Here is a 26,006-nt window from a genome sequence, read left to right on the forward strand (position 1 = left end):
CATAACATTTATTAACAGTAATGATTTAACATGTGACCTTCCAATTTTTATGAATGTTCCAAAAAGGTTTTGGTCATTTATAAACAGCAAAAGTCATCTCTTTTTTTGTTGTCATTGTCAATACTGCTGTTTTGTTTTTCAGTAAAATAAGGTATCAGTTTAAAAAGGCATGGCTTGTACAATGTTTCATGTATTTTGAAGTGCTACAGCTTACATGCATGTTAATGTGCTGACACCTTTTCAAATTTCAAAATGAAATTAGTCAGAAAAGCCTTAAATAACCAAAAAATTGAAGAAATGAAGATTCTTATAAAGTTTATCACAAATAAGTGATTGATATGTCCCAATAAAACTTTAGCAAACCCAGTTTGTATTATCTGCTTTGACCAAAAAAGGAACAAATCTGGAAAAAAAAAACAGCTTTCATCACTGCCCATCTGGACTATTGTAATGCATTGTTTTATGGCATCCCGACTAAATATATCAATAGATTACAGCATGCTCAGTATTCTGCTGCTTGTCTACGTACACACACTAAAAAATCTGCTCATATCACTCCTGTCCTTTATGATTTTGCATTGGTTAGCAGTTTCTTCAAGAATCAAATATAAAATTATTTTCATCACCTTTAAAGCCCTTCATGGTTTAGCCCTTCATTATCTGTCTGAGCTGCTGCTTCCTTACACTCCTGCCTGTGCATTGAGATCATCGGACACTCACTTACTTACTTACTGTACCTAAATACAGGTTAGTAACTATGGGTGGCAGAGGTTTCAGTTTGATAGCCCCTAAAATTTGGAATGCTTTCATGAGGAAAAATCTATTATTAATTTCAAACTCCTGTTAAAAACACATCTTTTCAATGAGTATAATTCATTCTAGGGCGGCACGGTGGCGCAGTGGTAGCGCTGCTGCCTTGCAGTTAGGAGACCCGGGTTCACTTTCTTGGGTCCTCCCTGCGTGGAGTTTGCATGTTCTCCCCGTGTCTGCGTGGGTTTCCTCCGGGCACTCCGGTTTCCTCCCACAATCCAAAGACATGCAGGTTAGGTGGATTGGCGATTCTAAATTGGTCCTGGTGTGTGCTTGGTGTTTGTGTGTGTCCTGCGGTGGGTTGGCACCCTGCCCTGGATTGGTTTCTGCCTTGTGCCCTGTGTTGGCTGGGATTGGCTCCAGCAGACCCCCGTGACCCTGTATTCGGATTCAGTGGGTTAGAAACTGGATGGATGGATAATTCATTCTCTTGTATATAATTTCTGCTGTCTTGTTAATGTGTTTATTGAATTGTAAAGCATTCTTGAGTGTATGAAAGGCGCTACATATATAAAACTTATTATTATTATTTTTATTATTATTTTCTGGGGTGAATATCAGCTGCCACAGGACTGAGCTTCAGAACCACTAACTTAAATTTTTTCTTACTAAATTGGCAAAGTTGCCGTCCTTTAGCATTCAGTGGTAGTTGCATCTGGGTCTGAACTACTCATCATTAATTGTCAATGTTTGGATGCAAGTGAGGAAGAAACTCTACACAAAAAGCAATAATTAAAAAGAAAATGTTAAAAGAACATCAGACATTTAAAGGTATGAAAAAATACGAAATTCTGAATTTCCTCTAAATTTAAATATCATAATATCATGCTTTCTGAACACAAAATAAGAGAAGAATGAAATGACTGGCTATGTGATTCACTGATTTGTCACAATAGTTGGAATAAAAACATGATATGTCTATAGGGGATACATCAGGACTGAAATACGGAACTGATGCTACCAATCAAGGGTGTCAAACCTTTATCTGCAGTTGCTGCAGGTTTTCATTCCAGACGCTTTCTTAAAAGAATACCCTACCCATAAATTGTATTTTTTTTTATATGTTACTTTATATGTTACTTACCCTATATACTTTGCAAAAAAAAATAAAAAATCTCACGTTTTTATGAAAAATAAAGATAAAAATATTATGATGTTATAGAAACTAAAAGTGAAAAATTCTGCAGATGCAACAGCAAAAAATATGATAAACATCCATGGCAAACAAAAGATATCTCACATCACTCATATCAAAGAATCCATGTGCAAAACACATGAGTTGTTGCAAAAATATATTTAAATAGTCACTTCCAGAATAAGCAGCGCACATCGAAAACAGCAAACTAAAGCTTCATGGGAGTCACTTTTTCAATTGAAGAAAGGACTTTTGGCCAACAAATGAGGGGAGAGACGGGGCTGCCCTTCAAAAAGTCAACATTTGTATTACTACCTTTGATGAAGCAACAGAAGTGTGGTTGGACTGGAGATTAATGCAGCAAATCATTTTTGAGGAAATATTACTGCTTCTTCAAACATTTCAAGAGCACATTCCTGACTGTTCCCCTCCTTGGTTACACACTATTTCAATTCAAGCATTTCACAGATGCGGTTTAGAATCTATTAAGTTATAAAAGATTTTCTTAGTTTCAACTAAAAAGGACATGCCCCCCCAGCAACACTTTGTTATTTGTAAAAACCTACACTGCAGGTGGCTTTCTGACATTTTATGCTTTCACAATTCTTTGTGAGAAATTTCCTCCTGCTGCAAATTTGAAATGACACAAAACAGTATTAGAAGCATTGTGGTCATTTGATTGATAATTTTTCTGTGTAATTTGTGAAGGTGGTAAGGTTTGCAGTACTTATGAAGATCTGATTGCTTTTGACTAGATAAAAGTTATGTGCTTCATGTATTATTATTTTACTGTAAGTGTGCAAACACTGCCAATTCTAACAGCAGACTTTGTTACAAGCAAGTCATACAGCCATGTAACATTACAAGAACATAAGAAATCTGACAGTTTAGTGGAGACCACTCAGTACATCACTCTCATCTGATGCAGTTTCAATGCTCACTTCACTGCCTAAGATTCCAAGTAAAATATTTGAACTGTCAATTCTTGCATTTGAAAAGCAAGCAAACAAAGGCTGTCATTATTATTCATAATGTTAGAGAGCCAAGAAATTCAGTTAATCAGTAAAAGATACTTTATAATAATTATGACATTGTAGATGCATCATTTAACTCCCAAGTGTTTGGACTTTAGAAACTTTAAATTATCTGTTCTGAGCATATAAAGCAATATGTAATACACAAGGTCTGCACTAAGAGGTGGCATCACCAGATACCATTCATCAGCAGATCTGAGTGGCCATGAAGAAGCACTGGACCTCATAAGTGTCTATGTATACTGTATATAGATACAAACATGCAGACTACTCTGTAGGCAAGCATCAAGGATTTAAACTTAATATGTGTCACTACATGAAACCAGTGTACTGATCTGAAGAGAGGAGTGACATGTGCCACCCTTGACTGGCTGAACAACAGCATTTTGAATCATCTGCAGTGGCTTGGTGACACATGCTAGTGCCCTTGCCACCAAAGAGTTGCAGTAGTCCAGCCATGACCAGAGCACATTCTGGACCAGGACTTGTGCTTCATTCTCTGTCAGATTCGGTCTGGTCTTGCAGATATGGTAAAGAGGGAATCTACCAAACAGTGAGAGTGTAGCAACATGGTCCTTCAAGGACAGCTGGTCATCAATCACCACCCTAAAGTTGAGTACTGACCTGGCAGGTGTTAGCCAAAATGCAAAATGAACCAAGCTGAATAGATAACAGATGCTGAATAGACAGACAAGCTGGGATAACAAGAAGGTCCATCTTTGTCAGGTTCTTTTATTCAGGTTAGAATTTCAGTGAGACATTAAGAGATTCAACCAGATACTGTGTGGTCCTCTGGAGAAAATGACAGGTAAAGCTGTACATCATCAACATTGCAGTGATAACCTTTCCATATTGGTTTTCAGCCTTGTATACAGAGATTTCCCAGGATTCCCTGAATCTTTAAATGATAGTATGTACTGTAGATGTTGAAATCCCCAAATTATTTGTAAATTTATGTTGAGGAATGTTATTTTTTAAATTGTTGTAGCATTTGTCCACACATTTTTTCACAGAGTAGTGAACCTCTCTCCCTGTCTTTAATTCTAAGAGACTCTGCCTCCCTGGGATGCTGTTTTTACACCCAATTATGTTACTCATCTGTTGCCAGATAACCTAATTAGTTGTGAGATGTTCCACTATGTTTTTTTTTTTTTTTTTAGCATTGCACAGCTTTTCCAGTCTTTTTTTTCCCTGTGTGTTCTTAAATTCAAAATGAGCATATGTTTTTCATAAAACAGTGAAATTTCTCAGTTTCAACATTTCAAATCTTGTCTTTATTCTATTTTCGATTAAATATGGGTTTAAATGATTTGCAGATCATTGCATTCTGTTTTAATTTACCTTTCACACAACATCCCAAGTGTTTAGGAAGTGGAGTTGAATTAAACTTTGGGTTGAAGCCCAGAAAACTACAAAACATCATCATAAGGGTCAATTGAGGCAAGGTGTACCGTAATATTGTGATATCATTCATTCTCAGACATGGCCTCCTACTCTACACTTGGACTGGGACTAGGACTAGGATTCTGCATAAATAATAATAATAATAATTCTATACATTTATATACCACTTTTCTGACTACTCAAAGCACTTTAAATAGTGAATGGAGAGCCACTTCAACTACCACTAACGTGTAGCATCCACCTGGATGATGCGATGGCAGCCATTTTTGCACCAGTATCCTCATTACATGTTAGCTATTAGGTGATGAAGTGGTGAGAGAGACAGATAGAGAATTAGAGACAGGGGATAATTAGTGTGCCAGAATGACTAGGCTGAGGTGAGAAATCAGCATGCACCCTACTCTTTATGAAGGATTTCAAGGGATGCCCAGGGATCAGAGAGTTAGGACGTTGGCTTTACAGCTCATCCTGAGGATGGATACATAAATCCTTCCTATGTTGTACTTTAAGGCAGGACAAGTTCTTACCCTAGTGTGACTTCTCGTTCAATTCCTAGGAAAAATTCTGAGATGCTTGAAAAATATGGGCCCTGGATGAAGCATTGGAACAGTTTAGTTATTAGCTAAAAAAACAAGCCTGATGGACTGAATGATCTCCCCTCAATTATCAGATTTATCATATTCTTATGAAATTAGACAGTTTTCATTATAAAAGTTACTAAAATGAAAATTTTCAAGTTTAATTTCCCATTACTGACTCCTTGCTCGACCTTATATCCAACCTCTTCCCAGCTGAGGGAATTTTTCAAAAATTTCTGCCTAAGGGGAGAACACCATAATAAAGCTTTGTTATTAAGTAAATAAAGGAAGGACATTCATGTTTTCACTAAAACTGAGTTCCTAAAATTGTGTTTGTGTCAGATTGAAATATTTCTTTTTTAAAACTCTGGTTCCAAATAGTAAAAAAAAATACAGAGTTTATGTTATAAAATATAGTATATTTTAAATTCAAGTAATGCCAGTTGAATTTTCTAACCTCTGAGGTGTTCCCAGACATGTCATCTGTGCCTATGAAAAGTTTCATGTTGATAACTCAAAGAAATAAATAGTTACAGCATTTGGCACCATGGGCACCTCTCCCACCTACAGAACCTTTCCAGACAGCAATGCCAAAAATATAACAAAATAATACATTTACATAAAATAACATAAAATATTTATATAAAATATAAATAATTTCTCATATATACACACAAATATAGTTCTTATCTGTGCACCCACCCACCCCAAAAAAAAGTCACATTTTTGTTTATTTCTCTTATTTTCTCCAGGGGGGCGCGAAGTAACAAAAAGGGAGGCACAAAGATGTGAAAAAAAGAAAACAAGAATCAAAAATATGAAAACTACATCTATTGAAACCAAAACAAATTAACTTTAACTACATTCTGATACTAGAACAATAAATATAGAGTTAGATAAATGTCAATAAAAGTTAAGTAGTTATAATAAAATATGCATCTATGATATATCATTAATAAAAAAAGAACAAATTGGTATTAGTGGGCTCCTTTCAAAAAAACGTTAGGGGGGCACGATTAAAACTGTTATGAAAACTCAGGTTGCAAATACTTAAAGGTTGAGAAACGCTGCTATACACTGTTGGAAATGTCCTAGTCTCAGCTTTAAAACGGGATAAAGCTTGCAATGGCATGCAACCTGGCCATATCACTCATGATAAACAGACACACACTCTTTCTTTTTAACTGCACATATCTCACTAACACTTTGTCCTACAGTGACAAATTGGGCTAGTTTTACTTAACAGAGGATACTGTAAATTTTGATATACAACATGTTTAGATTTGCTCCTGCATTCTTAAGTTATATTCGACAACACCCAGACATCACTCTCAAAATTCCAGATCACTGAGCCATTCTTCAGAGGCCTGGCAAGCCCATTGTTCAAACATGGCCATATTTGCTGTCGTTGTAAACATCACAGTCTCAGCTATCCAATGGTGTGAGTTTTGTGATGGTGCGACACACTCAGCAAGAGCCACCCTCCCAGAATTGCCAGGTAGTTCAGTCCCGTAATGGTGGATGTGTTTGTGGAATATGGAATATTTTCTTGAGACTGCTTCACTGCAGATACTTGTGTGATGGCTTGTTTTGCTCAAGTCAACCTGCTGTATGTATTAATACATTATTTGTTTATTTTTGCTGTTGTCTTGTGGAGTTATATGTGAGAGTATTGAAAATGCAGGCGTGAGCTTTGCCTTTATTTCTGGGTTTTGGCACAGTGTTGCTGTTTGCCTGGTCATAGTGGGAGTTCGTGGCATCGGTTTATGTGTACTGCTACCTTTCAAATGAATTACTAGACTGGTTTTAATTTTTTTGATGATGTTGTATGACGCAGCACATTACATGCCAGATTAAAAGTCAACTGAACATACTGTAACAATGTGATGACTATGAGTATGTAGTGGACATCCGTGGCTTTCAAACGAGGTATTGTGGTTTGTGTCTGTGTGGTGTTGTTCATCTCTATGATGTGGCGAAAGGTGTTTTAAAACACTTTGAACCCATGTTATCCTGGTACTGGGCCTCTTAGAGCTTAAGGGGTAAAAACAAACTCACCCAATAGGACAGGGAAAGGCAACCTTTTTCGAGTTGCGGCGCAAGTCCAAAAGTTTTCTTTCGCGACGCACCTGAGGGACTGCCCATAAATAAAGTCGTGACGACACAATCTATGGACAATCGACAATAAAAACAGTTAATTTTACAAGTTTTAAAGACTTTTTATTAATAAAGGGATCAAAGGATAAATCTTGAACGTTGAGATTGTTTATCATTCATATGAGATTGATGCGACGATCAGTTTTCGAAAGACAGACGCGCATTTCCTTGTCGATCATTTGACGTCTCGCGTTTCTTAGACTTCATTCCCGTAAGTGTTCCGTTATCTGTTTTTCCAACATATATATATATATATATATATATATATATATATATATATATATATATATATATATTATATATATATATATATATATATTTTAACATTATCTTTTTAATCAACCAAAAGTTCAAAAGCACTAGCAATTTTAAATATTTTACAAAAGTTTTCACGGCACCCCTAAAAAATTCTGCGCGACAATGCTAGGAAGAGGAAATTAACTGAGCTGTATCTATAAGACAGCAATGGCTGATAGTCATGAAATTACAAGACTGTAGTTTCAAAGCTACATCACTAATTTACTGTTGACCCTGACTGAGTCACTTTACCTGGCAGAGCTCACATTGCTGAGAAATGAAATTAATTCTGCTGCACTTGCAGAATATAATGGCTAATGTTTACTCATTGTGTAATATAAAATTACAATTTCCCTCAGTTTCCTTACATTGACTCACTACACAACATTGAATGAGTCAAATGTCACGCTGTAGAATAATATACAGTTGTGTTGTCCCAGTAATGCACCTAAGGATAATCCTCAAAGGAGCTATTATAAAGCCAACAAGACTGCATTATCAAATCCCGTCATTGCTTTCCTGATTGATCCTTTTTATCTGTCAAACCTGTTTTTATGGAAGAATGGAAGTAATTGTGCTGTTGAACGTAAAGTGTCCAGGGATAGTTATTAGCAAGAAAAGGAAGTGGAATGAGAAAAGTGGGAACACTTCTGGATGCAAACTGTCAGCACAGCCTGTTACTGTTAATCTCACCCAGTGGATAACAGAACATAAAAAAATCTTTTCCTGATTGATCCTTTTTATCTGTCAAACCTGTTTTTATGGAAGAATGGAAGTAATTGTGCTGTTGAACGTAAAGTGTCCAGGGATAGTTATTAGCAAGAAAAGGAAGTGGAATGAGAAAAGTGGGAACACTTCTGGATGCAAACTGTCAGCACAGCCTGTTACTGTTAATCTCACCCAGTGGATAACAGAACATAAAAAAATCTTAACACAATATTAGCATTTCATTAGACAAGCCACAGTATGTAAGGTTTGTAAATGTGTTTAAAGTAATATATATTTTTTTAAACTGTTTCATTATTTCCAGTATGATTGACTTAAACTGCATGGAATTATTCCTTGTTTACAATATTTTCCTAGCTGTCTGCTTTCCAGCTATAGGCATCCTATTTTACATTTTAGCTAGATGCTGATCTGAGGCGTAACAATAAATTGCTTGAGTATTTTAATCTAAGCAAAAGAAATATGGGTAAATTCCCTGTAAAATAAAAAGCATTCATCATTCCATGCTTTCAACACAGAGATGGGGGAGGTGCAAGTGCGATAGCTGCAGTGTGGCTCGATGTCACTTGACTCATTCTGATTAGACGTTTGCCCAAATGGCTTGTCATACCACTGCCTCTTCTTCTGCAAGGGGTGTTCTGTAAATCATGTATGTTTTGAGGAAAACAAATGCAGCTGAATCCAATTATATTTCATTTCATAAATACACCATCTGCCTTTTGTCATTTCTCCCTTCTGGCTGCATGTTTTCTAATGTATTTTTAAGGCTCTGTATATCTCCAGCTAAAAGCTCTTGAAGGAAGCACTCACCCTGACTATAAGCAGAGTGCATTAGCTCCCACTGTCATTGTGCCAGACTAATTAAGGCATGGACGTCAGCATTAATCTTTTTGATTTCTCTGGTTTAGCAGCTGAAATTACTAGTAGGCATTTTACAGTATTTTATTCAGAAAACAGACCCTGTTTTATCTTGTTTGTTGAAGAAGGCTGTGGCCTAGTTTGCTTAATTATAGCCATCTATATTTAGACCTCAGTTTGGAAATTGTGAGATTCAGTGTTTTAAGCAATTTACTGAACAATATAAAGCAAATGACCTAGCTGTGTGCCTTAATTCCAGTTCCCCTGTGATGTGACGATGATCACCCTGACCATAATATAGAAGAACTAGAAATTACAAAAAATAAACAAAGCACAACATTAAACATTCTGGAAAGAATATTCAACACCAGTTATTCACAAAACATTATCTGAAATTAAGAGCAATACTTTACAGCTTTTTCTTTCCTAGGCTTCATCTGCTTTGAGAGTACTGTATGCAGAAGGGCTTTATGTACTGCATACACACAAATGGGTGCCAGAGAGCCTCATACCACAGACACAGTATAACCCCAGACATTATATGAATGAAATAAAAGGTATTTATTTACATCAGTGGTTCCCAAAGTGTGGGTCCACCATCACAATAAATATGTGTGTGTGTGAGAGAGTTCATGACAGGATTTCTAAAATAAAACAAAAAACACCTTATTTATTATAAAAGAAGCATTGCATTGAAGCATGAACAGGTGTCCTGTCTATTGATTCCATTTCACAGTCTTCAGTTGGGGCAAGGCGATGGACTTGACATTGGTGACGAAGATTTTGCTAGATAGTTGTGTTTTACACTGAAAGCAAGTTGAATTATTGTTCGAGGTTTATTTGAAATAACAGTGCAATCTATTTCTCTTTTTATTTTTTCCACTGCCAAATAAAGAAGGTTCCAATCTTTATCAAGATAGATAGATAGATAGATAGATAGATAGATAGATAGATAGATAGATAGATAGATAGATAGATAGATAGATAGATACTTTATTAATCCCAAGGGGAAATTCACACTCAAATGGGTATAAGCCCGGCGGTGCGGTGGTGCAGTGGGTAGCACTGTTGCTTCACAGTTAGGAGACCCAGGTTCACTTCCTGGGCCCTCACTGCATGGAGTTTTCATGTTCTCCCCGTGTCTGCATGGGTTTCCTCCGACAGTACAAAGACATGCAGGTTAGGTGCATTGGCAATTCTAAATTGTCCCTAGTGTGTGTGCTTGGTGTGTGTGTGTGCACCCTGTGGTGGGCTGGGATTGGCTATAGCAGGTTGGATATTGGATGGAATAAGCCCATACTTATCATTGAATTTTCAATATTCAAGTTTACGGCTGACTTTTAATCTGGTATAAAATCATACATGTGGTATTTCATAAATTGTCACAAAAAATATTTGTAAAAATAATTGTAATTATTCTGTATAATGTATACCCAAATGGGCGGCACGGTGGTGCAGTGGTAGCGCTGCTGCCTCGCAGTTAGGAGACCCGGGTTCGCTTCCCGGGTCCTCCCTGCGTGGAGTTTGCATGTTCTCCCGTGTCTGCGTGGGTTTCCTCTGGGCGCTCCGGTTTCCTTCCATCCACAGACATGCAAGTTAGGTGGATTGGCGATTCTAAATTGGCCCTGGTGTGTGGGTGTGGGTGTGTTTGTGTGTGTCCTGCGGTGCGTTGGCACCCTGCCCAGGATTGGTCCCTGCCTTGTGCCCTGTGTTGGCTGGGATTGGCTCCAGCAGACCCTGTATTCAGATGCAGGGGGTTAGAAAATGGATGGATGGATGGGTATACCCAAATGCATCAATTAAAATGTCCCAACCCGTAGATTTCAACGAATGTGATGAACCCTCCCACCGACATGAGCTATAAACTGAAAGCTGGAAACAGCTCTTCTGATCTTTCATGTGCTCTCGCATATTACTTTAGAAAACAACAGCAAACATCTACAAGTAAAAACATCAGTACTTACAGTAGATTCTCCTTATTAAAACAAGTCTAAGCAGATTATTGTACGATGCACCAATCATGAGATATCCTCCAAATAAGAGGAGTCTTGAGGCCACCTTTGGCAAGTACCACCTCACATTTCCAGGTCATTAGCTCTGACTCAGTAGGTCACGCACTCATTTATACCATTGGATGGCAGCAACTGTGACATCTCCAATGATACATAGATGTCCATATGTGGACATAATATGTGGACAGCTGAGAGCATGCAGAATGAAAAAAGGTACTACTTCAAGCAGGAGCAAACAAAGTTAATAGTTTCATGTAAATATGTAGATGGGGTAGGGGGGTACTTGGGTGTCAGAGTAAATTAGGGGATGGAGTTCAGAGTTTTTATATGATTCAGTGTTGTATGTGCAATAAAATTATTCTGAATGTGGATCCATGTTTGGACAGGTTTTGGATAGGAAGGGGTGCCCATGGTGCCAAGTCAAGTCAAGTCAAGTTGGGGAGCATTCACTGGAGCAGTGCGTTGCCGCACCCACTACATGACGAAACAGCTCGGGATCCCGGTTGGCAACCCCCCAGGCAGACACGCGGTCCAGTCCCGCCCTCCAGAAATGACCCTCTATCTGCCGCAGCCAGGTGTTACGTGGGCATCTCCTTGGCCTAGTCCAGCCACTCAGGTCCCCAACAATGAGGATCTTATGAGCTGGATCACCTTCGGGGAAACGCACCTCATGGCCATAGTGCCGTAACTGATGCTCCCCTCACAATGCAGGTAATGTTCCTCATTCGGGACTCCATGAGCAACTGCACAAAGTCAAACCAATGGTACGCAAGGATTTTCCAAGGAGAGACACAGTACCAAAGGAGTTCAGTCTTCATCTCAGGACACTGGAGAGCGTCCATGTCTCGCAACCATATAGCAAGACAGGAAACACCAGGAATCTAAAGACTTGGACCTTCGTCCTTTTGCATAGATATCGGGAGTGCCACACACCCGTTTCCAGCGACCTCATGACCCCCCCATGCTCTCCCAAACCGTCTACTGATGGATTGAATAGAAAAACGTGCCAAATGCTGTAACAATTTATTTCTTTGTGTCTTCAACATGAAATGTTAGACAGTTACAGTTGAAATGTCTGGGGACACCTCAGAGACGAAAAAACTGCACTTGCATTACTGGCATTGTACATAAGATATACTGTATCAGAAAACAATAATGTGAAAATATTACTGTGAGTGCCTATTTTGTTTTCCTACTTCAGCAGCAGTTTCTAAGTAAAGGAATGTTTAGATGTGACACAAACACATATTCTATCACGTTTGAGAAGTTATCTGTCAGGTTTTTGTGAAACATTGACTGCCCTGCCTTTTTTTCTCTCAGGTGGAGATTGCTAAAATATGCCCGCAAGCTGTAAGGGGTTTTAAGATGTCGAATTATGAAAACAAGTTTATTTACACTTTCATAATTTCTATGGAAATACAAATGGTTGGACAGTTCAATGCAATGGACACTGTACAGGTCCTGGGGGGGAAAAGTTGAGGATTCCTGGGATAAGGCATTAGACTTCAGGCTGAAGAGTTACACGGTAATTTCTTGCCTCTAACTCTATGACCATGAACAAAACAATGCTTACAAAATATATATAATACCTTGGAAGTTCTTCTATTTTATGATTTAATAACATTGAATAACAGGGGGCATCATGGTGGCACAGTGGTAGCACTACTGCCGCTCAGTAAGGGCTTCCTGAATAGAGTTTGCATGTGTTTGCATCTCTGTGATTTCTGGGATAGGCACCAACTTCCCCACAACCCTGCCATGGAGAAGCAGTTTAGAAAGATGGATGGATGAGTCACATCTGATTTAATTAGTTTATTTTGATACTGATCAGAAGAAACTTTAATGTTAAAGTGAAAACAGATATCTGCAAAGTGGTCTCAATTAATTATAAATATAAAATACAAAATAATTGATTGCATAAGTATTTACCCCCTTTAAGTCAGTATTCAGTGGTGTAACAGAAATGATCGGTCAAGGCTAGAAATTTGGGGCACCTGCAGCCAATTCCATATAATTCTAAGTTGCAAATGTAAAGAAAACGCATGTTAAAATGTAAAACAAGCAAGTTGTCTCGATTTCTGTCTGAAATAGACTAGGATGACAGCTCTTCCGTATTTAAGGCATTCTGGGAGGACAGCGCCTTTTACACTATCTATCTATCTATCTATCTATCTATCTATCTATCTATCTATCTATCTATCTATCTATCTATCTATCTATCTATCTATCTATCTATCAAGCATGACATTTACTCTGATGGCTAAATGGCTTCATTTTGGTTTCATCGGACCATAGAGCCTTCTCACAGCTGACTGCAGAATCTCCCATATGCCTTCTGGAAAACTCTAGCTAAGATGCTGTGTGTATTTCTTTTTTCATCAGCTTTCAACTAGGCCACTCCGCCATAAAACTGTGACTGGTGATATGGCCTGCACATTCTCTCCAATCAGGACCACTGCAGCTTGTCATGTCTTCACAGTTTAGTGAGATGGTTTCTGGCCTATCTCACTTATCTTCTTTTTGCATGATCACTCTCTTTTTGTGGATGGCCTGTTGTAGGTGTTATGTCTTAGCCAGGGTTCTTCCCCTGACTGGGGTTTAAAATCATGTTTTTTTTTTTTTTGCGTTTGTTCATTTTTAATATTTTGCATGTATTCATTTTATTTGTGTCTATTTGATATTGCTTATGTTTATTTTTCAATGACTTAGTTATGTTCCTTGAGCTTTTTGGAAGTTTGTGGGGCCACCTGCTGAATCACTGCCAGAAACTGCCCTCAGCCCTAAAAATCTGGAGGATCTTCCACAGTTCTTGGTGGTACTTTGTGAATGAGGCTCTGGAATTTTAGAGTTCTTGTGTTTCTCTGTGATTTGTAGCCGTTTGATTCGGTATTTCTTGACTGCATGCTCTGTTTTGTTTTATTACTCTCTGCCTTACATTTTGGAACTGTGTTTGCTTTAGATTGCCTTACTGGTTAGACAATCCGTCTTTGCCCTTGTCCTCCAGATGCTTTATTTTTGTTACAGAATGAGTTTGGACAATAAAAATTTAATTTATAAAGATTCTGTATTTGCTCTATTATTAGCTGGGTTTTGCTTATCCCTCTGATGGACATTACTAGAAGTACTTTTAGGAAGATTTACAGCTGTGCCATACTCTTTCAATTTCTTAATGGCTGATTTACCAGAAAGGACTCCAAAGATATTCAGTGACTTGAATATTTTCTTGAATCCATCACTCGACTGGTGGCTTTAAACCACCTTGTCACAGAGATGCTGTTGAGAATTTTGATTTGGGATCAATGAGCTTTATTATTAGTTTTGTGTTCTTAGCTATGAAAAGTTTAGGTCTGAAACAACTTTAAAAGAACACCATTAGTTTTATTAGAGAGGCCTCTTGCCTGTCTGTCCTTCTACTTGCTTTTTTTTTTTTTGTTTCTGCAAGGCAAGCTGTAAGACGAGGTCATCCTGCTCTCTGAGGAAGCAAGCAGGGAAACTTTGTTTTGAAAATTGCAGGAACAGAGCTTTTTACTAGGACTAAACAAACTGCACGTAAGGCCTTTGCCTGTGTGAGCAAAGGGTAAGCTGTTAAGCTAGCGTATAAAATATATAAGCAATTTAAATGGCATTTAGAAGAGAAGCATTAGAGTTCATTAATAGTGTAGGCAATCAAATTAAACATAATATATTATGATATTAGTTCGTTTTGAACACGTTAGGGACTTAAGAGTTGATTATTAAAAGCTAGGTAACTTGTTCCTGAATATGTGCCATGACGTAAGCAGTAGTCTGGCCTCTGTCAGACCACTGTGCAGCTGTGTGCCATGACTTAACAATGCTGCTGCCTGCGTGCATGGGTTTTATATTAGTACGCACATATATATTTTACAGTAGCATTTGCAATATTTCTTTATATAGCTTCATGATAATAGTATAATAATAAGATATAGTAGCACATATGAGTGAACATAAAGAAGTAATTTTTAATGACTTGTCTTTTTTCTTTTCTCATAAGCGTGAAGCACTGTGTCATGTCAAGGTTGTTTTGCAGCTTAGCTCTTATCAGTGCAGCTGTACGCTCCCGCTCACTGGCACAGCTGCTTACTATGTTACCCATAGCCTTACAGGACACTAGTGCAACAAGTAATCATTTACATATTTAATCATATTGTTATAAAAAGAAGAATGTTATGGGGATGTCTCCAGGGGCAAGAATATTGTTATGAGAAGGTCTGGGACACCAGGTGATTGTTATGGGTAAAGGTGCTGAGTGGGGAAAACATCATGGGAACCTCCATACAGTAGATGCTGGGAACCTAGTCTGGAAGGGGGCATTTAGAGATAAGAACTGTAATATATTCAGGGCACTCTAGACTCTCGGGGCTCACTTCATGAATTGAGACAGGCTTTATGTGCTCCGCAATTGTTTTCTATGCTATACAATAAAGTCTTAAATTCTTAAATTATATATATATATATATATACTACCAGGGTTTTTAAGTAAGCAACAAAAGTTGGGACACCTGTGCTGATTGCTTCAACTTGAAAGGCTAAATTTACTTTAATCACTGCAGGACATCTGTTGGTTGTAACCTATTAGCTGTATATATTAGTTATATATAGATGTATATGTGTGTGTATGTATATATATATATATATATATATATATATATATTGTCAGAGATGTATGGGGACACTGCCCGGCCGGGACGCATGGACAGTCCCCGATGGGGACAATACTTCTCCTCGGCCACGAGAGGGCAGCCGCCCGGGTCTATTTGGGGGCCACAGAGACGGAGCTGGGATGCCCGTGTGAGGATGTGGCCACCGCCAGGGGGCGCCCGGTCAGTTGGGGAGTCCTGGATGGCAACATTTCCGCCATACCAGGAAGTGCTCCCGGAAACGGTTCTAAGACGACCCGGAGTGCTTCCGGGGGCTTTCCTGACACTTCCGCCACACCAGGAAGTGACGTCAAGGGGAGCACCTGGGACTCATCCGGGTCCTGATAAAAGGAGCCGCCTCCTTCCAGACAGAGAGCCAGAGTTGGGAGGAAGGAGACGAAGCTTGTGAGGAGGAGGTCCAAGAGAAAGAGAGAGAAAGAAAGAGGGAAAGAAGAAAAGAAAGAAGATGAAGAAAGGAAAGAGTTGGTGAAAGAAGAAGAAAGGAAAGAGTTGATGAGAGAAGGCATTGTGGTGCAGTAAAGGAAAAATAAATAGCGTGTTTCATACATCCTGGTGTCGGTCTGTCTGTGTTGGGGGTACGGTTTCCACAATATATATATATATATATATATAAACTGCTCAAAAAAATTAAAGGAACACTTTGAAAACACATCAGATCTCAATGGGAAAAAGAAATCCTCCTGGATATCTATACTGATATAGACTGGGTAATGTGTTAGGAACGAAAGGATGCCACATCGTTTGATGGAAATGAAAATGATCAACCTACAGAGCCCTGAATTCAAAGACGCCCCAAAAATCAGAGTGAAAAAATTATGTGGCAGGCTAGTCCATTTTGCCAAAATTTAATTGCAGCAACTCAAAATTGTACGCAGCACTTTGTATGGCCCCTGTGTTCTTGTATACATGCCTGACAACATCGGTGCATACTTCTAATGAGATGACAGATGGTGTTGTGGGGGATCTCCTCCCAGATCTGGACCAGGGCATCACTGAGCTCCTGGACAGTCTGAGGTGCAACCTGGTGGCATTGGATGGACCAAAACATAATGTCCCAGAGGTGTTCTATTGGATTTAGGTCAGGAAAGTGTGGTGGCCAGTCAATGGTATCAATTCCTTCATCCTCCAGGAACTGCCTGCATACTCTCACCATATGAGGCCAGGAATTGTCGTGCACCAGGAGCCACTGTACCAGCATAGGGTCTGACAATGGTTCCAAGGATTTCATCCTGATACCTAATGGCAGCCAAGGTGCCTTTGTCAAGCCTGTAGCGGTCTGTGTGACCCTCCATGGATATGCCTCCCCAGACAATCATTAACCCACCACCAAGCTGCTCATGCTGAATGATGTTCCAGGCAGCATAATGTTCTCCATGGCTTCTCCAGACCCTTTCACTTCTGTCACGTGCTCAGGGTGAACCTGCTCTCATCTGTAAAAAGCACAGGGCACCAGTGGTGCATCTGCCAATTCTGGTATTCTATGGCGAATGCCAATCGAGCTGCATGCTGCTGGGCAGTGAGCTCAGGGCCCATTAGAGGACATGGGGCCCTTGGGTCACCCTCATGAAGTCTTTCTGGTTGTTTGGTCAGAGACATTCACACCAGTGGCCTGCTGGAGGTCATTTTGTAGGGCTCTGGCAGTGCTCATCCTGTTCCTCCTTGCCCAAAGGAGCAGATACTGGTCCTGCTGATGGGTTATGGACCTTCTATGGCCCTCTCCAGCTCTCCTAGAGTAACTGCTTGTCTCCTAGAGTCTCCTCCATGCCCTTGAGACTGTGCAGGGAGACACAGCAAACCTTCTGGCAATGACACGTATTGATGTGCCATCCTGGAGAAGTTGGACTACCTGTGCAACCTCTGTAGGGTCCAGGTATCGCCTCATGCTACCAGTAGTGACACTGACTGTAGCCAAATGCAAAACTAGTGAAGAAACAGTCAGAAAAGATGAGGGAAAAATGTCAGTGGCCTCCACCTGTTAAACCATTCCTGTTTTGGGGTTATCTCATTGTTGCCCCTCTAGTGCATCTGTTGTTAATTTCATTAACACCACAGCAGCTGAAACTGATTAACAACCCCCTCTGCTACTTAACTGACCAGATTAATATCCCATAAGTTTCATTGACTTTATGCTATACTATGATTAAAAGTGTTCCTTTAATTCTTTTGAGCAGTATATATATATATATATATATATATATATATATATATATATATATATATATATATATATATATATATATATATGTATATATGTGTGTGTGTGAATATATATATGTATATGTATATATACATGTATATATATAAAAATATCAACTATGCTTATATAAAAAATAGCTGTGCTACTCATCTAATACAGTTTCACTTCACTTCACTACAGGACGTCTGTAGGTTGTAACCTATTAGCTGTTTATATTAGTTATATATAGATGTATACGTGTATATATCTATATATATAATTCACTAAGTCCTTGGCAAGCAAAACGCATGCAAGAAAAAGACACGCCCGCCAACTCACAGAGCCCCGCCCACCAACAATTCATTAAGCTGCCAACCATGGCACGCAAGACAGACCATGGGATACGCATGACAGAGCCCCGCCCACCATCAACTCGAGCGAGAGGGAAGGAATTTGCCAAGAATGATTTCATTAATCAAGAATATATAATTCACTAAGCAGCCGACCAGGGCACGCAAGAAGCACCACGCAAGACAGACCATGTGATACGCTCGACAGAGCCCCGCCCACCAACAATTTGAGCAAGAGCGAAAGCATTTGCCAAGAATGTTTTCATTAATTAAGAACAAAAGTTGGAGGTTCGAAGACGATCAGATACCGTTGTAGTTCCGACCATAAACGATGCTGACTGGAGATCTGGCGGAGTTATTCCCATGACCCGCTGGGCAGCCAACCGGGAAACCAAAGTCTTTGCATTCCGGGTGGAGTATGGTTGCAAAGCTGAAACTTAAAGGAATTGACGGAAGGGCACCACAAGGAGTGGAGCTTGCGGCTTAATTTGACTCAACACGGGTAACCTCACCTGGCCCGGACACGGAGAGGATTGACAGATTGATAGCTTTATCTCGATTCTGTGAGTGGTGGTGCATGGCCGTTCTTAGTTGGCGGAGCGATTTGTTTGGTTTATTCTGATAATGAGCGAGACTCCCTCCTGCTAAATAGTTATGCGATCCCCGAGCGGTCGGTATCCAACTTCTTAGAGGGACGCCGTCCAGCACCGTCCCTTGCTCTGGGAGGTGGGGGCACGGCGGCGGTCCTCCAGTTTTCAGTCACAGATAATTGTATGTTGCTCTCTCCAAAGTTCCCTCTTTTTGTTCACTTACAGTCGTATCCAAAAACCCACCCCGTTTGGACATCTGTGTCTTTCAGGAAGTGTTCACCCATTAGTACATAATTATGTGGCGTAGCTAGTACATATTGTGATATTTGCCCGGAGACCACATTTTTATAAAAGTCACAAATACAGGAATAAAGTCCCAAACCACACACAATGCACACAGCAATTAAATCTCCCCAATAAATTTTATGTTTCCTCAGTCTTTAGCTGCCAATCTCTTCCTGGGAGCTTCGTCTTGCTCCCGCTCCCGACTCTAGCTCCCCAACTGTTAGGAGGTAGCGCCTTTTATTCCTGCCCGGATGTGCTCCAGGTGGCTGGGGACACACTTCCGGCAGAGTTTCCTGGTGTGGCGGAAGTGCTGTCCTTTGCCCCAGAAGCACTCCAGGTGTCCCTGGCAGGTTCCCCCGCCATCTTGCCAAGTGTGGCAGAAGTAAAGTTCTCCCGGGTTCTAGGAGCCTTAAGGCGCCCCCTGGTGGTGGCCACAGGTCCCAATGAGCTGGAAAGTCTCTCCTCCTCTCCCGTGGTCCTCTCCTGCTCCAGGGCGGTTGTGCCCTCCTGACCTGGAAGCTCTTAATGTCTCCTTCCGGTCCCTCTAGGCATCCCGGCAAGGTAAGAACCATAGACATTTCTGACAATATATATTCACATACACACACATACAGTGCATCCGGAAAGTATTCACATCGCATCACTTTTTCCACATTTTGTTATGTTACAGCCTTATTCCAAAATGGATTAAATTCATTTTCTTTCCTCAGAATTCTACACACAACACCCCATAATGACAACGTGAAAAAAGTTTACTTGAGATTTTTGCAAATTTATTAAAAATAAAAATATTGAGAAAGCACATGTACATAAGTATTCAGAGCCTTTGCCATGAAGCTCCAAATTGAGCTCAGGTGCATCCTGTTTCCCCTGATCATCCTTGAGATGTTTCTGCAGCTTCATTGGAGTCCACCTGTGGTAAATTCAGTTGATTGGACATGATCTGGAAAGGCACACACCTGTCTATTGAAGGTCCCACAGTTGGCAGTTCATGTCAGAGCACAAACCAAGCATGAAGTCAAAGGAATTGTCTGTAGAACTCCAAGACAGGATTGTCCCGTGGCACAAATCTGAGGAAGGTTACAGAAAAATTTCTGCTGCTTTGAAGGTCCCAATGAGCACAGTGACCTCCATCATCCATAAATGGAAGAAGTTTGAAACCACCAGGACTCTTCCTGGAGCTGGCTGGCCATCTAAACTGAGCGATCGGGGGAGAAGGGCCTTAGTCAGGGAGGTGACCGAGAACTCGATGGTCACTCTGTCAGAGCTTCAGAGGTCCTCTGTGGAGAGAGGAGAACCTTCCAGAAGGACAACCATCTCTGCAGCAATCCACCAATCAGGCCTGTATGGTAGAGTGGCCAGACGGAAGCCACTCCTTAGGAAAAGGCACATGGCAGCCTGCCTGGAGTTTGCCAAAAGGCACCTGAAGGACTCTCAGACCATGAGAAACAAAATTCTCTGGTCTGATGAGACAAAGATTGAACTCTTTGGTGTGAATGCCAGGCGTCACGTTTGGAGGAAACCAGGCACCACTCATCTCCAGGCCAATACCATACCTACAGTGAAGCATGGTGGTGGCAGCATGATGCTGTGGGGATGTTTTTCAGTGGCAGGAACTGGGAGACTAGTCAGGATAAAGGGAAAGATGACTGCAGCAATGTACAGAGACATCCTGGATGAAAACCTGCTCCAGAGCGCGCTTGACCTCAGACTGGGGCGACGGTTCGTCTTTCAGCAGGACAACGACCCTAAGCACACAGCCAAGATATCAAAGGAGTGGCTTCAGGATAAATCTGTGAATGTCCTTGAGTGGCCCATCCAGAGCCCAGACATGAATTCGATTGTACATCTCTGGAGAGATCTTAAAATGGCTGTGCACCGACGCTTACCATCCAACCTGATGGAGCTTGAGAGGTGCTGCAAAGAAGAATGGGCAAAACTGGCCAAGGATAGGTGTGCCAAGCTTGTGGCATCATATTCAAAAAGACTTGAGGCTGTAATTGCTGCCAAAGGTGCATCGACAAAGTATTGAGCAAAGGCTGTGAATACTTATTTACACGTGATTTCTCAGTTTTTTTATTTTTAATAAATTTGCAAAAACCTCAAGTAAACATTTTTCACGTTGTCATTATGGGGTGTTGTGTGTAGGATACTGAGGACAAAAATAAACTTAATCCATTTTGGAATAAGGCTGTAATATAACAAAATGTGGAAAAAGTGATGCGCTGTGAATACTTTCCGGATGTACTGTATATATATGTATATAAAAAATGGCTGTGCTACCCATCTAATACAGTTTCACTTCACTTCACTGCAGGACTTCTGTAGGTTGTAGCCAATTAGCTGTATATATTAGTTATATATAGATGTATACGTGTATATATACATATATATTCACATACACACACATACATATATATGTATATAAAAATGGCTGTGCTAAGTAATCAACACAGACATCATGTCTTTTACTTGATTCATTGGTTGTTCTTTAGGTCTGGTAAAATAATACACAACAGATTACTTTCTGTTGCGGTGGTTCTTTTCCCATCAGATAGAATTACCCGTTTTCATTGTTTTCTTTCGGTGTTATTCTTAAAACTGTCCACTGTTATAGCTAAAGTGTTTTCTTTGGAAAGTGCAGAGGTCGTCACTACCTCATTGGCCTGGTTTAGTGACTTTAGCCTAGTTTTGTTGGGGTTTTGGCTACCCAATGTGTGTGGCTATATACTCATGACCAAACAATGCATATCAACACTTGCCTGTCAGAGTCATCTTCCACATGTTTCTCCTCATCTCCCTGTCAAGTTCTCTGTGTCAGATGCTTTGTGTGGTTTCAGCTATATTTATTCATTTATTATGTATATATATATATATATATATATATACACACACATATATATACATACATTTATTTATGGACAGTGGCACATTGAAAACAGCTGATAGGACCAATTTGTATTTCTTATTTTTGACCCTTATTTGGTAGTTTTATTATCATTTTTGATTTTTGACCCTTCTTCTGCATCTTTTGCCTATTTTTACATTTTTCTCCCTAACCCTGTAGCAAGTGGATGGCCACACAGACACACAAACAGACACTTATTCATTTATTAAGGTGGACAATTACTTTAATTTTGTTTGAAATAAAAGAACCTTATAGAATTACAAACAATTTGCAGAATAGAGGTCTTCTTTAGGGGTGTTGTTGGAGGTCATCTTGCCACTACTTATTAAAAATAGGAGAATAACCAGAAATGGTACAAGATTTGGAATTGTATCATTTTCTTCTTATGATTTGTTAATGCAAAATGCTCATCATGCCATAATAAATTAAAAATGATTTAAAAGCTGTTTTGGTTGAAGACGTAAGAGTGCATGAAGCTGATTAGTTTTGACATCTGACTGAACCTAATGGTGCCTTCTCTTTAACAGGAGACAAACATTAGTTTTGACATCTGACTGAACCTAATGGTGCCTTCTCTTTTACAGGAGACGAACAGAGGATTCCCCTGATGTCAGCTTTGCAGATGAAACGTCAATGGGATAATTGGATTGGACCAGCCACGAAAAAGCATCATTTGAGGAAAAAACTGCACTGAAGATATGTAAAGTGTGTTGTCTTGCACAGAAATGTTCACATCTCCTGCATCATATGCTTTTGCAGTTCCCTGATATCAAGTAGAACTGTCACCTAAAGTATTCTAACATAGTGTGAGGCACAGCTAACAGACATGCTCCAAGTCCTGGTCAAGTCTTTTGATATCTTGTTATCATTTTAGGATCTAAACTTTATCCTTTGTTAATTTTTGATTATGTTGTTTATGTTGATTGTCTTTTAATAGTTATTAAGGAATATTGATTATGGTGTGCTGTAATCCCCTTCTGTTATTCTTCTGGTCTTCCATATTTTACCCACTTCTTATGCAACATTTTTAGATTTTTTAACCAATGCAATGATGAATTTCCTTATTACCAAGCCACTGTAGATCAATTTATATTACATCTAGACCAGCTGTATAATAGAAGCTTCTATTTGTTGTATTGTAAAAATGCGATAGTGTTAATTTCATACCAAAGCAGAGAGGAAATGGTTTTAGTATTATAGCAGTTTCTTATTTAGAAATATGTATTATCAACGCATTACTTGTTGAACTGAAATTTTACATTTTAAAAGACATTGAGTAAACTGTACATAATACCATATGCTTTTGCTTGAAATGTGGATATTACACATTAATTTTGAGGACAGAGCAGTGTTGTAAAAGTTAAACTAATTGGTCAATATTTTAAAGGATCTGTTAAAGAAATCATTAGTTTAATTACTTTTTCATACTATGATTACCAACATATAAAGGTAATTTTCTAATCTTAAAAAAATCTTTTTGTTTTTTTCTCAGATTATAAAAAATGTATTCTAATGTGTTTGTAACTGCATTATTATGCATTACCAGAAACACAAAAAACATTTTCCAGCAGGTGTCCTACTGAAACTATTACTTTCAGTAGGGTGGATATTTGCGATTTGAAAAATGTTAACAATTTCCATACTTAATACAATAAAGAGCCTTGATTGATGAATTATAGCAATTTGAATTATAACCGTTTTTTGAATAGTCAAGTAGGCTTTTTAGAAATGGGTGTTGTTAAAATTTAATATGCATTCATAGTAAATGATGGCAGCATATTTCTGTGTGAGATTAAACAACTATAACAGAACACTTGTAAAATTAGATTTAAAATAATTTACTTACATTGCTACTATTTATGTTTCCAGAAATGCTTAATAACTCTTGATGAGTTTAAAAATTGTTATAATTTTTTAGATCACTAATACTATACCTGCAAAAATGACAATAACCTCATCTGCAATTTATTTTCCCATTTATAATAGACTGCTATGCACTTATACTGTTAATTTTTTTTATTCACAGCAGTCAGAAAAAAACTAAAAATTTATGTGACATTATTCTTTATAAAATTCATCATTTATTACAGGGATCCTCAATCACGGTCCTCGAGGATCGCAGTGTCTGCAGGTTTTTGCTCCAACCCAATTGCTTAATAAGAAGCCCTTATTGCTCAAGTCACACTTCTGCTTCATTTTAGTCGTCTCGCTCGTTAAGATTTTGAACCCCTTATTGCTTATTTTAGCCTTAAACAGTTGTACTCTTGGTTTTTAATTGCTCCTAATTAGCAGTAACATGCAAATGACAAAAGAGACCAGCATTTCTCCATTTAGCTTGTTTCCATTTACACCGTGTGTATTTATCATGCACTATTGGGTTTAGTTAAATACTTGGAAGGAAAGTGAAGGACTGAGAATTACTCATCCATTATAGCCTTCAAATCATTAGGATGATATCCTTAGAAAGGGGAAGAAAATCTAGGATATGAGAATTACCTGACATGGCAGAGTTAAAACACTAACAAGCCATGAAATCAAATTATTGGCAAGAATTGCTTTCTAATTAAGCCGCCGGGTTAGAACAAAACCCTGCAGCCACTGCGGCCCTCCAGGACTGTAATTGAGGATCCCTGATTTATTATTTTTCTGGATTTTTATGTATGTTTAATTGTAATAATAAACATTCATACTTAAGATTTCACTATGATTATAACTATTGTGTATTTCTTCTTCTTAATAGATATTAACTTTACATTACCCAATGCACTCTTATTTGACTCCATAGGTAAACACTGTACATGATGTATTGCTTTAAATGGGCTTTAACCAGATTTACACCAACTTCATTACTCTGTTCAGACTGTTATGAAAGAGCCGTGGGTTGGCCTAAATTCCTATTTTTTGAAAGAGTACGTAGATGTGGGATAAGCCGGGAACCTACATATACTGCATGTATACCCCAGTCAAATCACCACATTTTTAATGATGTAACTTTGGTACCAGTATAATATTTTAAATCATTTCCTAGACATTGCTGTTTAGCATAAATGCATGGCAGTTTTATCTGTAAAACATTATTGCAATATTCTGCTTACAAATTATGTAAAGGGTGTAGAGTGTATCCTTTGTCTGACATTCTATTCATGAAGTTTTTGATATTAGGTGGAATCCATTCTTCCCCGTACTTGCACAATGGTTTCTGTGCTGGTAGTGGCCATGCAATACCATCTTACTAAAGATCCACCCTGCACTTAACAGTTGGCCAGGTGTTCTTTTCTTCAAATGCTCCTCTTTGTTTTTCTTCGAACAAACCTTCTATTGTTGTAGACAAAGATTTCAGTTTTTGTTTAATCTGTCCACAGCACTAAGTACCAAAATGCATACTTAAGACCTCAGATAAAATTCTTTTATAAAAACTATATCAGTGTAAGTGATGCTGCAAGGCACAGCAGTGCTCCACCACTCCGTTCTCAGCTAAAGCTGTCTGCAGGTCCTTTGGGTGTTGCTTCGCCCTTCCTGCACAGTATACAGTCTTTTTTTTCTGGGTCTTCCAGATCTTCTCTTGACTTCCATGATTCTCATTTACTGCCTTTTCTTAAAGACATTTCTGATTATATAAATTGCTATCTGGTAATTTTTTGGTCTCTTTTCAAAGCCTTCCACTGTTTTGTATGTATCATTTAGTTGAATTTTCATAGCCACGGTCACGTGCTTAGAAGTTGTTAAGTGTTGTGTAGTGTTTAAAGATTTAAAATATTTCTTAGGTCATGGAATTGCTATGAGCTGATAATTCCTAATACCAAATTTTTTAACATCTAACTTACTAAACCAGACCCTGCTAACATCCTGACTACCATAGCCCTGAGGTCTTAGAACATTTGCATTTTTTCTGCATTATTTTAATTCATCAAATAAGTCTAAACTGTATATGAATATTTTCATAAAAATACCAATATTTTAGCTTGTTTGCTGTCAAAAGTTTTACAAATGTCCACAAAACATATCAT

The 26,006-nt window shown here is 38.8% G+C and overlaps 1 protein-coding gene across 1 annotated transcript in view; it reads left to right on the forward strand.

Annotated features, from left to right (window-relative positions):
* The window catches only part of LOC120543290 (protocadherin Fat 1), an 83,308-nt gene extending 60,177 nt beyond the window's left edge, over positions 1 to 23,131 (forward strand). The window contains exon 8 of the mRNA XM_039776326.1: positions 22,584 to 23,131. Coding sequence (XP_039632260.1) covers positions 22,584 to 22,607 — 24 coding nt within the window. The 3' untranslated portion in view covers positions 22,608 to 23,131. The remainder of the gene's footprint in view (positions 1 to 22,583) is intronic.
* Positions 23,132 to 26,006: the final 2,875 nt, after the last annotated feature.

Source organism: Polypterus senegalus, chromosome 13 (genome assembly GCF_016835505.1).
Source record: "Polypterus senegalus isolate Bchr_013 chromosome 13, ASM1683550v1, whole genome shotgun sequence".
Lineage (NCBI taxonomy): Eukaryota > Metazoa > Chordata > Cladistia > Polypteriformes > Polypteridae > Polypterus > Polypterus senegalus.